A 16013-nucleotide genomic window follows, 5' to 3' on the forward strand; every position below is an offset into this window, starting at 1 on the left:
CTGGGAGCACTTCACACCAGTTCTGCACAGGAATAAATAACTCCACAAGGTGAAACAATGGAGAGAATCGGACCGAGCTCTAAAATGTTCAACGCAGCCTTAGTAAAAATAGTCCTATGCCCAAAGTCTCAAAAGTACTACTAAATACATTCCTAAATGTCCTTCTTCTCTCAGTTATTCTATTTTGTATCTATTAAGTAAACAAATGCATGCTGGAAGCTTTTACAAAAAAGGAAAGAACGCTTTTTTTAAAAAGTCTCTTATTGCAAAAATGATGAGCCTCCAGCTCCTTGGGTTAGAAACCGAACATGAAAAACGTGAGGAGGAAAGAAACATCTTCTGAAGAAGTTACACAGTTGTTTGTGTGCACATGGAGAACTGGGCTTACAGCCTTAGCTGTGGAATAATGTAGCTCCACACCTCAGTGTCTAGTATCTGATGGAAAAGCTTGCCCTCTGCTGGAACACTTTATCAAAAGTCATGGTCAATGTAACATTGTACCAGACATGTGATATAGGACAGAAATGAACACTATTTACTGTTCAAGCAGAAAAGGAGAGAGAGTCAAGACAGTGCAACATTCAGGCGTTATTCCTTCCTCTATGTATGCTGTTTTCTCATCAAACACTTCCTGTGTATCTCACCTAAAGGTTTACTATCCCCTGATGATAACCTAGGCAGGCCTAGTTTCTTCAGATACCTCAGCAAGTGCCTGGGCGTTAGCCTGGCTCCCCCAAACAACTTCCACCTCTCTTTCGGGGGGGAGGGATAGCTCAGTGGTTTGAGCATTGGCCTGCTAAACCCAGGGTTGTGAGTTCAATCCTTGAGGGGGCCATTTAGGGATCTGGGGCAAAAATTGGGGATTGGTCCTGCTTTGAACAGGGGGTTGGACTAGATGACTTCCTGAGGTCCCTTCCAACCCTGATATTCTATGATTCTTAAGAGAGTGTTCCTTTTTAAACGTCAGGATCCTTTTGCTCTCCTGGGTCCCTAGGCTTTTCCCCATTCTGGCATGGTCTCTTGGCAACCCTCAAATGCTTGCTGAAAAGAGCCATTTTTTTTCCTTCCTGACAACCCCCTAGTAAACTAAACCAGAATATTCGCACAGCAAACATCCTGCTAACCAAACCAAGACACATTCATTGCTGCAGGCGCCACCAATTTGGGAGACTTAATGTACCTTTCTACACACAATACACTATTTGAAAGCTTATTATGTCCACTCTAACATGAGCTGTCAAGTGGTGCCATCACCATAGAAATAGGGATAAACAACGGTATCATCAACGTGTTGAAATATTAGCATTTGTTTTTGTTAGTTTAATGACTCTATGAATTATTTTCAAGACATAAAATTAGATTTCTTTGTGACCTCAAAGCATCATAACAAAAAGGGTAAAACAAAATCTAATAATAAATGTGTACAGGTACCATTAAAACGTAATCACGCTTGTGACATTTCTAGTCATTATCTTGTTCATCATTATGGTCTCCGTGGAGAGTGCATGGGATTCGAGAGTCTTCCTTGCTGTGGCAGTCCACAGTTCTGTGCAGGGAAGATTGCGCCTGAAGTCAGAACAGATGATTGTGGAGCAACCTCTACTGGCAGAGGCACAAACAAGGTGTTGTAGAAGCTCAGATGCCATCGGGCCCTTGAATACAGAAAGTAGTTCACTATCTCCATTTTCCCCATCCATGTTGCACTGGTGATCCAGTATCTGGCTTACCTATGTGCAAAGGTGTCCAAATCTTTGTTTGCCAACATGCTCTTTTGACTTGTTCTTCAGAACTATCCTCACATGGTGGGAGTCTGGCCAGTGACCTGTCCTTTTTGATGGCTAGATTGAGGCGCAAGCAATGTAGGTCTCAGGGTCTCCTTTTTCGCTCGCTCTGGTCTTACAGCACTGCTACCAACTTCCTTGCTGCAGAAATTGCAGCTTGTCCGTCACTCTCACAATTTGACAAGATCTCTGAAGCAGTAAGCTCCCTTTCTTTTGACAACATTAAACAGATTTTTTCCCCCAATACCAAACAGGGATAACACAAAATCACAAGCTGTTAATGCATGTATAACAGGAAATATGCTGCAGAAATCAGGAGTGAGTGCATCACAGATTGCATGTACAGGCATGAAGTGATGCTTGTCAGTTGTACTGCTAATGGTGCCTGTTTCAATCCACACATTATCTCTGTGTTCCATTTTTTGAAAGCAGTGAACAGCAATGACCAAAACATCTCTATCAGGTCACTTAATTACAATGGTTTCTTTGACATCAAGAGACCCAAAAGACATACCTGGGAAGAGTTTTGTCTGCATGAAGTGCCGTCTGATTGAGCTGATGGAAGAAAACATCCGAGGATTGGAGATGCAGGTGGAAAGTCTGATTGAGTTTAGAAGGGGGTTCGAGCGGATTATGGAGCAAAGACATGAGGCGGCTGAAGGGAAAAGCTCAGACTTGCAGATGGAAGCAGGACCGAAGAACTCTGAGGTGAAGAAAATGGACAGTGGAAGCATGTAACTAAGAGAACCAGGCAGAGGAAAAGACGGGCTAGTGAAGGAGAAATAGAGCTCAAGAACAGGTTTTCAGAGTTGGAAAATGAAGAAGGGGCTCAGCAGGTGGTCACTGAAGATGGAAGGGCAAGGAAAAAGAGAAGAGCGGCTAGTCCTAAAGGAAAAGGGGAAGAGTCAATGGAGACTACCCCAAATATGAGCCCCAGAAGGATACAGGATGGGTTGAAGAAGATTACAAGGGAGAATAGGAATGGAAAGAACTTGCAGCCAGAGGGAACAGGGGATAGACCGGAGAATCGCACCATCACCAGGAAAAGGCAGGTCTACATGATCGGGGACTCCTTACTGAGAAGAATGGACAGGCCTGTAACCAGAGCTGATCCAGAGAATAGAAGGGTGTGCTGCCTTCCAGATGCTAAGATACGGGATGTGGACCTGAGGTTGAAGAGGATCCTAAGGGGAGCGGGAAAGAATCCACTGATCGTCCTTCATGTGGGAACAAATTTTACAGGTAGATTCTCACTTGAACAGGTTGGGGAAGACGCTCCACCAGTGGCGAGTGCACCCCGTAACAAGTAGGCAACCCCATCATTTCGCCAGATTGGCTTAGGAAAGGAATTTTGACCATCAGCCAATTTAACATGGCACTTTCCTCCCTTTTACAATATTAAAATTGAGGTCCAATCTAGAGCCTAAGAAGGAGTGGCAATATTCCCAAATTAGACATGCCCTCTCCCATCTGTTTGGCCCCATGTCTGAGCTAAGCTGACTCACCTGAACTGCTTTCATTCCTCCAAATATTATCCAGATTGCCAAGATCTATGGCAACACTATATGCACACAGGGCCAGCAAATTTGAAATAAACATGAATACCCCAAAAAGAAATGGGAGGAGGAACTAGGACTGAAACCAATTGAAACAAAATTTAGCCAGTGCTCCTTAGATCTCCATTTAAGCTTAATCCATCCGAAAATCATATAGAGTATGCATTGGACCCCTCTCCAACTGATCGAAACAGCTGCTGCTAAGGCAGACAAAGGTTGGTGCCATGATTCAGCAGGTGCTAACTTAACACATGTACTCTGGGAAGGCTCCTACACCAGGCAGAAGTGAATGGCAGAGTTAATTTTTTCCGATCAAATAAAATTTGTTACAAGCTAAACAGGTAATTTAAAACCTAATGGATGTTAATTGGAAGCTGAATAAAGTGAAAAACTTTGGCTAAGCAGAGTGTTAATAATTGCTGAAAGACTAGCACTACAAACATGGAAATCCAAAAGGGGACCAAAGACTGGAGCACAGACATGGTAAACTGGGCCCCCATGGAAAGAATCGTACACACCTTAACAGCAATAGCCAAGAACAACTCTCCGCCATGTGGGATGCTTTCCTGCAAGTAGCTGGATGATCTTATTAATAGGGCTGTCGATTAATCACAGTTAACTCACGTGATTAATTCAAAAAAATTAATCGCAATTCAAATAATTTACTGTGATTAATCACAGTTTTAATTCACTGTTAAACAAGAAACTACCAATTGAAATGTATTAAATATTTTGGATGCTTTTCTACATTGTCATATATATGTTGTATTCTGTGTTGTAATTGAAATCAAAGTGTATATTTTAATTACAAATATTTGCACTGTAAAAATGATAGAAGAAATAGTATTTTTCAATTCACCTCATACAAGTACTGTAGTGCAATCTCTTTGTCCTGAAAGTGCAACCTCCAAATGTAGATTTTTTTTTGTTTGTTACATAACTGCACTCAACAACAAAACAATATAAAACTTCAGAGGCTATAACTCCACTCAGTCCTACTTCTTGTTCAGCCAATAGCTAAGACAAACAAGGTTATTTCATTTACAGGAGATACTGCTGCCCTCTTCTTATTTACAATGTCACCAGAAAGTGAGAACAGGCATTTGCATGGCATTTTTGTAGCTAGCATTGCAAGGTAATTACGTGCCAGATACGCTAAACATTCGTATGCCCCTTCATGTTTCAGCCACCATTCCAGAGGACATGCTTCCATGCTGATGATGCTTGTTAAAAAAAATAATCTGTTAAATAAATTTGTGATTGAACTCCTTGGGGGAGAATTGTATGTCTTTGGCTCTGTTTTACCCGCATTCTGCCATATATTACATCTTACAGCAATCTTGGATGATGACCTAGCACATGTTGTTGTTCGTTTTAAGAACACTTTCACTGCAGATTTGACAAAATGCAAAGAAGGTACCAATGTGAGATTTCTAAAAATAGTTACAGCACTTGACCCAAGATTTAAGAATCTGAAGTGCCATCCAAAATCTGAGAGGGACGAGGTGTGGAGCATGCTTTCAGAAGTCTTAAAAGAGCAACACTCAGATGCAGAAACTGCAGAACCCAAACCACCAAAAAAGAAAATCAACCTTCTGCTGGTGGCATCTGACTCAGATAATGAAAATGAACATGCGTCGGTCCGCACTGCTTTGGATGGTTTTTGAGCAGAACCCATCATCAACATGGACGCATGTCCCCTGGAATGGTGGCTGAAGCATGCGCATCTGGCACGTAAATATCTTGCGACGCCGGCTACAACAGTGCCATGAGAACGCCTGTTCTCACTTTCAGGTGACACTGTGAACAAGAAGCAGTCAGCATTATCTCCTGCAAATGTAAACAAACTTGTTTGAGCGACTGGCTGAACAAGAAGTAGGACTGAGTGGACTTGCAAGCTCTAAAATATGACATTGTTTTATTTTTGAATGCAGTATTTTTGTACGTAATTCTATATTTGTAAATTCACCTTTTAAGATAAAGAGATTACACTACAGTACTTGTATAAGGTGAACTGAAAAATACTATTTCTTTTGTCTTTTTACAGTGCAAATACTTGTAATCAAAAATAATAACAAGTGAGCACTGTACACTTTGCATTCTGTATTGTAATTGAAACAGATATATTGGAAAAAGTTGAAAACATCCTAAAACATTTAAATAAATGGTATTCTATTATTGTTTAACATTGTGATTAATTGTGCAATTAATCACGATTAATTTTTTTAATCGCTTGACAGCCCTACTTACTAATGCCGGGTTTTGGCGGCGCGTGAATGGCGCTCTGCAAAGCCCTGCCCCAGAGCTCCGCACGCTTCGGGGGCCAGCCGAGCCCGGCCCCAGGTGCGGGCGGGGGTCAGGCTGGGCACGGCCAGTCGCTGCCGCTCTCCGTACAGCGGCACCCGGAGCACCAGCGCGGCCGGGGGAAGGTGCCGCTCCCCGGCAGGGCGGCGGCTGCACGTCCCGGTCCCGGTCCCGCCCCGCGCAGGGCCGTGCACCCACCTGGCTGCCGGCCCGCCATGCCGAGCGCCGGACCCGCTCCGCGCCCGCCGGCCCTGGCTTGGCGCCGCCCTTTGTCCCGGTCGCCAGGGCAACCGCGTTCTCAGCCACAGAAATGGGGCAGCTCGCGCGCTGCAGCGCCCCCTGCTGCTAGAAGCCGGCTTGCAGCGCCCCCGCGGCCAGGGCTGGGGCCAGGGTCCCCGGCTGGGCTCAGAGCCCCGCGGCCAGGGCTGGGGCCAGGGTCCCCGGCTGGGTTCGGAGCCTCCGCGGCCAGGGCTGGGGCCAGGGTCCCCGGCTGGGCTCGGAGCCCCGCGGCCAGGGCTGGGGCCAGGGACACCGGCTGGGCTCAGAGCCCCGCGGCCAGGGCTGGGGCCAGGGGCACCGGCTGGGCTCAGAGCCCCGCGGCCAGGGCTGGGGCCACGGTCCCCGGCTGGGCTCAGAGCCCCGCAGCAGGGCTGGGGCCAGGGTCCCCGGCTGGGCTCAGAGACCCGCGGCCAGGGCTGGGGCCAGGGGCACCGGCTGGGTTCGGAGCCCCGCGGCCGGGGCTGGGGCCAGGGACACCGGCTGGGCTCAGAGCCCCGCGGCCAGGGCTGGGGCCAGGGGCACCGGCTGGGCTCAGAGACCCGCGGCCAGGGCTGGGGCCACGGTCCCCGGCTGGGCTCAGAGCCCCGCGGCCAGGGCTGGGGCCAGGGTCCCCGGCTGGGCTCAGAGACCCGCGGCCAGGGCTGGGGCCAGGGGCACCGGCTGGGTTCGGAGCCCCGCGGCCGGGGCTGGGGCCAGGGACACCGGCTGGGCTCAGAGCCCCGCGGCCAGGGCTGGGGCCAGGGGCACCGGCTGGGTTCGGAGCCCCCGCGGCCAGGGCTGGGGCCAGGGTCCCCGGCTGGGCTCAGAGCCCCGCAGCAGGGCTGGGGCCAGGGTCCCCGGCTGGGCTCAGAGACCCGCGGCCAGGGCTGGGGCCAGGGGCACCGGCTGGGTTCGGAGCCCCGCGGCCGGGGCTGGGGCCAGGGACACCGGCTGGGCTCAGAGCCCCGCGGCCAGGGCTGGGGCCAGGGGCACCGGCTGGGCTCAGAGCCCCGCGGCCAGGGCTGGGGCCACGGTCCCCGGCTGGGCTCAGAGCCCCGCGGCCAGGGCTGGGGCCAGGGTCCCCGGCTGGGCTCAGAGCCCCGCGGCCAGGGCTGGGGCCAGGGTCCCCGGCTGGGCTCAGAGACCCGCGGCCAGGGCTGGGGCCAGGGGCACCGGCTGGGTTCGGAGCCCCGCGGCCGGGGCTGGGGCCAGGGACACCGGCTGGGCTCAGAGCCCCGCGGCCAGGGCTGGGGCCAGGGGCACCGGCTGGGTTCGGAGCCCCCGCGGCCAGGGCTGGGGCCAGGGGCACCGGCTGGGTTCGGAGCCCCCGCGGCCAGGGCTGGGGCCAGGGGCACCGGTTGGGTTCAGAGACCCGCGGCCAGGGCTGGGGCCAGGGGCACCGGCTGGGCTCAGAGCCCCGCGGCCAGGGCTGGGGCCAGGGTCCCCGGCTGGGCTCAGAGCCCCGCAGCCAGGGCTGGGGCCAGGGTCCCCGGCTGGGCTCAGAGACCCGCGGCCAGGGCTGGGGCCAGGGGCACCGGCTGGGTTCGGAGCCCCGCGGCCGGGGCTGGGGCCAGGGACACCGGCTGGGTTCGGAGCCCCCGCGGCCAGGGCTGGGGCCAGGGGCACTGGCTGGGATGGGTTCAGAGTCCCACAGCGGGGGCCAGGAGGACCGGCTGGGGCTAGAGACCCCTGACCATGGCTGTGGCCAGGGGCTCCGACTGGGTTCAGAGCGCTGCGGCCAGGGCTAGGGACTAAGTTGTGATGGGTTCCCCCTGGGATGCCACCTGGAACTGGGGTACCACTGAGCCCTCTGATCCACCAGCCTGTGCTCCCTTTCCCACTGTACTGCTGTGAGAAGCTGCAAAGCTCTCCAGCCTGCACTTTCACCAGCATACATACAGGCAGGAACACACCCAGCTGCAGTTACATGCAGGCTCTCTAACCGCCAGCTTCCCAGCCTAGGGCCACAGAGCAGTACCATCCTGCCCTGGTCAAATCTGGCCAGTATATGGGTTTTAATACCAGATTTGCCTCTCCCTCAATGTGAAGAAAACAATGCACATTTGTGGTAACCAAGCAGAGCTTTTCCTCAAGCACTCCAGTCAAAGCTCACTGGTTTAGATTAAAACAAAAATAAATTTATTAACTACAAAAGGCAGATTTTAAGTGATTATAGCAAACAGATCAAAGCAGATTACCTAGCAAATAAACAAAAATCACAAACTAAGCTTTATATACTAAATAGATTGGATATGAAGTACAAATTCTCACCCTGAGTGATAAACAGGCTGGCAGATTCTTAAGGCACAAGCTACCTTTGCTTTGCAGCTTGGGTTTCCCAGGTTTTCATACACAGGCTAAAAATTAGGACTTTCAAGCGATTAAAAAAATAATTGTGATTAATCGCACAATTAAAAAAATAATCATGATTAATTGCGCTATTAAACAATAATAGAATATCATTTATTTAAATATTTGTGGATGTTTTCTACATTTTCCAGCATATCTATTTCAATTACAATACAGAATACAAAGTGCACAGTGCTCACTTTATATTTATTTTTATTACAAGTGTTTGCACTTTAAAAAGACAAAAGAAATAGTATTTTTCAATTCACCTAATACAATACTCTAATGCAATCTCTTTATCATGAAAGTTGAACTCACAAATATAGAATTCTGTACAAAAAAACTGCATTCAAAAATAAAACAATGTAAAACTTTAGAGCCTACAAGACCACTCAGTCCTACTTCAGCCAATTTCTCAGACAAACAAGTTTGGTTACAATTTGCAGGAGATAATGCTGCCTGATTCTTGTTTACAGTGTCACCTGAAAGTGAGAACAGGCGTTCTCATGGCACTCTTGTAGCCGGCGTCGCAAGATATTTATGTGCCAGATGCACTAAAGATTCATATGTCCCTTCGTGCTTCAACCACCATTCCAGGGGACATGCATCCATGTTGATGATGGGTTCTGCTCAAAAACCATCCAAAGCAGTGCAGACCGACGCATGTTCATTTTCATTATCTGAGTCAGATGCCACCAGCAGAAGGTTGATTTTCTTTTTTGGTGGTTTGGGTTCTGCAGTTTCTGCATCTGAGTGTTGCTCTTTTAAGACTTCTGAAAGCATGCTCCACACCTCGTCCCTCTCAGATTTTGGATGGCACTTCAGATTCTTAAATCTTGGGTCAAGTGCTGTAACTATTTTTAGAAATCTCACATTGGTACCTTCTTTGCATTTTGTCAAATCTGCAGTGAAAGTGTTCTTAAAACGAACAACAACATGTGCTAGGTCATCATCCAAGATTGCTGTAAGATGTAATATATGGCAGAATGCGGGTAAAACAGAGCCGAAGACATACAATTCTCCCCGAAGGAGTTCAGTCACAAATTTAATTAACGCATTATTTTTTTAACGAGTGTCATCAAAGCATGTCCTCTGGAATGGTGGCCGAAACATGAAGGGGCATACGAATGTTTCGTGTACCTGGCACATAAGTACCTTGCAATGCTAGCTACAAAAATGCCATGCAAATGCCTGTTCTCACTTTCTGGTGACATTGTAAATAAGAAGAGGGCAGCAGTATCTCCTGTAAATGTAAATAACCTTGTTTGTCTTAGCAATTGACTGAACAAGAAGTAGGACTGAGTGGACTTGTAGCCTCTGAAGTTTTACATTGTTTTGTTTTTGAGTGCAGTTATGTAACAAAAAAATTCTACATTTGGAGGTTGCACTTTCAGGACAAAGAGTACAATACACTACAGTACTTGTATGAGGTGAATTAAAAATACTATTTCTTTTGTTTATCATTTTTACAGTGCAAATATTTCTAATAAAAATAATAATATAAAGTGAAAATTTTACACTTTGTATTCTGTTTTAATTGAAATCAATATATTTGAAAATGTAGAAAACCATCCAAAAATATTTAAGAAATGTCAATTGGTATTCTATTGTTTAAGACTGCAACTAATCATAATTAATTTTTTGAGTTAATCGTGTGAGTTAGCTGTGATTAATCGACAGCCCTACTAGAAATCCCTTAGTCTGGGACCATCACTTCCCCCAGTTCAGTCTTTGTTCCTTAGATGTTTCCAGGTGTGTTGTTGTAGGGAGAGTGAGGTCCCATCATGATGTCATTTTCTCCCTTTTATATCTTCTCCCCACTTGCTGGAAAGCTCTTTTGCTGTGACCTGGGTCAAACAGTTCCCATTGTGTAGTGCTATCTCTGAGAGGTTTGTGTTGTACACAGTTCCTGGGGTAATCCTGGTGCTTGTGTGCATTTCCTCAATAAGCCATTCACATTGTTTGGCCTTTTTACTGTTGTACCTGGCAGGCTGCTTGTGGGTGATTTCAACCTCACAACAGGTTTCAGTAACACATACAGAGCCAAACTTCATAACTTCTCATATGATGATAGCACATACCATCCAATGAGCTATTACTGTCTAGCAGATCAAGACATTTTGAATGATACCTCACAAGGCATACTTTGGGCAAAACATATCTTAATTGTATGACAGTGGTGAATAAGGGGGTGCCAGGGTGTCACCGGCCAGGTTTAGAGCCCTGTAGCCAGTGCTGGGGATGGGGCACCGGCTGGTCCAGAAGCCCCAGGGGTAGGGACGGGGTCACTGGACCGGTTCAGAGCCCTGCAGCCTGGGCTGGAACAGGGACAGGGGCAGCGGCTGGTCCAGAGCCCCCTGGCCAGGGCTGAGGACGGGAACCAGCTGGGTCCAGAGCCCCCGTGGCCGGGGCTGGGATGGAGGCACTGGCTCTGGACAGGGGCTCCTAGGCAGGCTCACCAAGCTCTTACACTCTAGCTGTGATGCTGCCCTAGGTGTGGGTGGCACATCCAGTAGAGTTCAGAGGTGCCCACCCGCATACAATATAAGCCCATCGCCCAAGGCCATGACCAGAGGGAGCAGCGGTTCCAACACCTTATTTGCCCAACACTTATTTCTTCTTCTCCAGCTCCCTGCAGCCAGGCCCAGTGCAGGCTGCTGGATCCTGCTGTGTGCACTGCCCCAACAGTTTAAACCAGTCCACAGCACAGGTAGGTCCTGTCTGCACTGGCCAGGGAACCTGTACTTAAACCTGAATAGCTAGAGAAGCCTTAACATGGGGCCTGATCTTACCAAGGACTGAGCATCTCCTGCAGCGTGCTGCTCAGCTTATGGGAAACAAAGGTGCTCAGCACCACACAGAATCAGACCCCCAGTTTCCCTGGCTATGTAGACTGGGCCTATGGGAGAATGAATCCAGGAAGTGCAGATCTGGGCTGTTAAACATTTTGGGCCGATTCTCCACCCTTACAACATCATTTGTTAAGGAAAGGTAAAGCACCTGTTATGCTGAAAGTATTTAAATCTTGATTTGAGAACTTTAAAATAACTCAGCCAGAGGTCATGGGTCTATTACAGGAATGAGGAGCTGAGGTTTTGTGGACTGCAGTGTGCAGGAGGTCAGACTAGATGATCATCATGGTCCCTTCTGGCCTTAAAGTCTAGTCTATTAACCTACTAACAGGGAGAGAATTTTAAAACCACTTTACTGACAATGAGTTAAGATCAAGCATAGCATCAGCTTGCTATCAGTTATGCACCCTGTCTATAGATCATAAACTGTATTTACAGAGAAGGAATTCTTTGCACTGGCATTTTTTCCCTACTCTCTCAACTCTGATCTTATATTAAAATAATGTCAAATATTATTTTAAATTAGCAGATGGCATCAGGGCTCTGCCCTGTCTGTTAGGAATGGCATATTTTTTTTCTTCTGACAGTATTGCAGTCCCAGTGTTGCCAACTCTCACAGCTTCAACAGGAGTCTCATGATATTCAATGCTTTCTTTAAAAACCCAGCTTCTGGAGTCATGATTACTTTGAGAATCTCAGCATTCACTTTAAAAATAAGTTTATAGCCCTCATGGATGTGAAGAAAAGCTTTAAAATGTGACCCCTAAAGCCTATGACACCAGAAGGCAAAGAAAAGGAACCCAAAAGTTATTTTTAAAATCTTGTAATTCTGAGTGCTTGGGATTGATAATACTGCATCCCCATGGTCTTCTCTTTCAACTCCTTCCAATTTGAGCATTTTCTTTTTAAAGATTTTAAAAAATTTTCTTGTAGTTGTCTATGAATTTGTCATGGCTATGGCTGCTGTAGTGTTTGCCCCTTGTGCCTGCCCTAGCTGGAAGAAGACGGAGTCTCCGATTCATAGATTCTAAGGGTACGTCTTCACTACCCACTGGCTCAGCGGGTAGTGATCAATCTATTGGGGATTGATTTATTGCGTCTCGTCTAGATCCCTGAATCGACGCCTGTACTCCACCTTGGCAGGAGGAGTAAGCAGCGTCGATGGGGGAGCTGCTGCAGTCAACTCGCCGCTGTGAGGACGGCCAGTAACTCGAACTAAGATATTTCGACTTCAGCTATGCGAATAGAGTAGCGGAAGTTGCGTATCTTAGTTCGAACCCCGCCCCCCAGCGTAGCCCAGGCCTCAGGCTAGCGAACAGGAGCGGCTAATGGGACTGTTGCAAGGGAGTTCTCCAGGTGAAGGAGGAGCAATTACATGACCCTTGGGGTAAGTTTGGCGTCTGTTGTGTGTGTGTGTTGTGGTGTGCTTGCTGCTGGACTGAAATATACCATGTGTTCTGTTTGTTTGGGGGACCGTGTGCTGAGCCTAGCAGCCTGCTAGGCAAAGCTGAGAGCGTCTTAATGAGGCTTTGATCCCTAAGCCCTTTAGCACCCATCAACCCTTAACCAGGGGGTGGGGCTTCTCAGGAAGACCAGTGCTTTAAAAAGCCCACTCCTAAAACCAGAGGAGCTAGCGAACAGGGGAGTCTTGTGAGAGACTTTAGAGAAGTATGAGGGGGGGCTAGATACACTTAACATTCTTTAAATTTAAAGCCCAAAACACCCCCTGACAAAAATCAAAACAACAACAAAGGAACAAGCTGCAGGAGTAAAAAGAGAATGCAGGCAGAAGTCAAGCAACAGAGTGTGGGCTATCCAATTTATTGCATCCAATGCAGCTCTCTATAAATATATCAGAGGGATAAATACCACAGAGGGAGAAGAATTATTTAAGCTCAGTACCAATGTGGACACAAGAACAAATGGATATAAACTGGCGATCAAGAAGTTTAGACTTGAAATTAGATGAAGGTTTCTAACCATCAGAGGAGTGAAGTTCTGGAACAGCCTTCCAAGGGAAGCAGTGGGAGCAAAAGACATATCTGGCTTCAAGACTAAGCTCGATAAGTTTATGGAAGGGATGATATGATGGGATAACCTAATTTTGGCAATTAATTAATCTTCAATTATTAGCGGTAGATATGCCCAATGGCCTGTGATGGGATGGAATCTGAGTTACTACAGAGAATTCTTTCCTGGGTGTCTGGCTGGTGAGTCTTGCCCATATGCTCAGGGTTTAGCTGATCGCCATATTTGGGGTCAGGAAGGAATTTTCCTCCAGGGCAGATTGGCAGAGGCCCTGGAGCATTTTTGTCTTCTTCTGCAGCGTGGGACACGGGTCACTTGCTGGAGGATTAGCTGCACCTTGAAGTCTTTAAACCACCATTTGAGGACTTCAGTAGCTCAGACATAGGTTAGGGGTTTGTTACAGGAGTGGGTAGGTGAGATTCTGTGGCCTGCTTTGTGCAGGAGGTCGGACTAGATGATCATAATGGTCCCTTCTGACCTTAAAGCCTAGGATTCTATGAATGATTACCTGCCCTATGGGCAGGAGGTGTATGTGTGTATTCGGTGCAAGGAGCTCCTGGCCCTCAGAGACCGTGTACGGGCTTTGGAGACCAGGGTGGTTGAGCTGGAGGAGCTAAGGGAGACAGAGAGGTACATAGATGAGACTTTCTGGGACACAGTAGAATGGTCCCACCCCCGGTCTGACAGCCTCTGTGCTGTTGAGGAGGATGAAAGTCTCAGGGAAGGAGAACATCCAACTGGAGCCAAGGGAAACAATCCCATAGTTGTGGAAGTCCCAGACGATTTTGTGTTATCCTCTTGCATTGATACCTCTCCAGAGGGAACTCCAGTTATTAGGAAGAGACAGGTATTAATAATGGGTGATTCAATGATTAGAAACACAGAGCTGGATTTGCAATGACTGCGAGAACGGCCTGGTGCGACAGTAAGTGCAGATCTCTCAAGACACCTAGATAGACTTATGTGTAGTGCTGGGGAGGAGCCTGTGGTCATGGTACATGTAGGTACCAATGACATAGGGAAGGTTAGGAGAGAGGTCCTGGAGGCCAAGTTAAGCTGCTAGGTAAGAGATTGGAGTCCAGAGCCTCTATAGTAACATTCTCTGAAATGCTCCCAGTTCCATGCACAGGGCCAGTTAGACAGGCAGAACTGCAGGATCTCAATGCGTGGATGAGATGATGGTGCATGGAGGAGCAGCTGAGATTTCTTAGAAACTGAGGAAACTTTCGGGAAAGGGGGAGCCTATGCTGGAAGGAGGGGCTCCACCTAAACCAGAATGGAACCAGAGGGCTGGCACTTCACATTAAAAAGGTTGTAGAGCAGTTTTTAAACTAAGGGCTGGGAAACGCCGACAGGTGCGGAGGAGCACGTGGTTCGGACAGAGACATCCCTTAGGGGAGGCTCTATTAATAGAAATTCTCTATGTCCTAGTAAGGAGGAGGGGATGGAAGATGATAAAAGACTGGTAGGATCTGATAAACAGTTAAATGAAAAAAAGCCCCATTCAATTACATCATGTAATCACAGACAGCTAAAAAGTGACAAGTTTTTAAAGTGCTTATATACCAATGCTAGAAGTCTAAATAATAAGATGGGTGAACGAGAATGGCTCGTGTTAAAGGAGGATATTGATATAACAGGCATCACAGAAATTTGGCGGAATGCGGATAATCAATGGAACACAGTAATACCAGGGTACAAAATATATTGGAAGGACAGAAGAGATCGTGCTGGTGGGGGAGTGGCACTATATGTGAAAACGTAGAATCAAATGAAGTAAAAATCTTAAATGAACCAAACTGTACCATAGAATCTCTATGGATAGTAATTCCATGCTCTAATAAGAATATAGCAGTAGAGGTATATTACTGACCACCTGACCAGGATGGTGATAGTGACTGTGAAATGCTCACGGAAATTAGGGAGGTTATTAAAATAAAAAACTCAATAATAATGGGGGATTTCAGCTATCCCCATATTGACTGGGTACATGTCACCTCAGGACAGGATGCAGAGATAAAGTTTCTTGACACCTTAAATGACTGCTTCTTGAAGAAGCTAGCCCTGGAACCCACAAGAGGAGATGCAATTCTTGATTTAGTCCTAAGTGGAGCACAGGATCAGGTCCAAGAGGTGAATATAGATGGACCGCTTCGTAATAGTGACCACAATATAATTAAATTTAACATCCCTGGGACGGGGAAAATACCACAGCAGCCCAAATATGGTAACATTTAATTTCAGAAAGGGGGGGCTACACAAAAATGAGGAAGTTAAATAGAAATTAAAAGGTACAGCACAAAAAAATGAAATCCCTGCAAGCTGCATGGAAACTTTTTAAAGACACCATAATAGAGGCTCAATTTGAATGTACACCCCAAATTAAAAGACATAGTAAGAGAACCAAAAAAGTGCCACTGTGGCTAAACAACAAAGTAAAAGAAGCAGTGAGAGACAAAAAGTGAAAGTTAAAGTGAAAGTTAAATCGTAGTGAGGAAAATAGAAAGGAGCGTAAAGTCTGGCAAATTAAGTGTAAAAATATAATTAGGAAGGCCAAAAAAGGATTTGAACAGCTTGCCAAAGACTCAAAAAGTAATAGCAAAAAAAAAATTTTAAGTACATCAGAAGCAGGAAGCCTGCTAAACAACCAGTGGGGCCACTGGACGATCGAGATGCTAAAGGAGCACTCAAGGATGATAAGGCCATTGCGGAGAAACTAAATGAATTCTTTGTATAGGACTTCATGGCTGAGGATGCGAGGGAGATTCCCAAATCTGAGCCATTCTTTTAGGTGACAAATCTAAAGAACTGTCCCCGATTATAGCAGAACTACTAACTATAGTCTATAACCTATCATTTAAATCAGCTTCTGTACCAAATGACTG

At 47.1% G+C, this 16013-nt stretch overlaps 1 protein-coding gene across 8 annotated transcripts in view; it reads right to left on the bottom strand.

The window, feature by feature from the left end:
* The window catches only part of SPMAP2L (sperm microtubule associated protein 2 like), a 112842-nt gene extending 106884 nt beyond the window's left edge, over positions 1-5958 (bottom strand). For 4 of the 8 annotated variants that reach the window (XR_007356230.2, XR_007356229.2, XR_012668001.1 and 1 more), the window contains exons 1-2: positions 5840-5958; positions 2296-2484 (exon numbers count right to left, since the gene is read on the bottom strand). Coding sequence is in view for 5 of the 8 variants with exons in the window: in XM_048846919.2 (XP_048702876.2) it covers positions 2296-2484; positions 5840-5858 (208 nt within the window). In the remaining 3 variants the exon portion in view is untranslated. The remainder of the gene's footprint in view (positions 1-2295; positions 2485-5839) is intronic. The other 4 variants (XM_048846921.2, XM_048846916.2, XM_048846915.2 and 1 more) reach the window with 2 other exon arrangements.
* Positions 5959-16013: the final 10055 nt, after the last annotated feature.

This window comes from Caretta caretta, chromosome 4, assembly GCF_965140235.1.
Source record: "Caretta caretta isolate rCarCar2 chromosome 4, rCarCar1.hap1, whole genome shotgun sequence".
NCBI classification, from domain to species: domain Eukaryota; kingdom Metazoa; phylum Chordata; order Testudines; family Cheloniidae; genus Caretta; species Caretta caretta.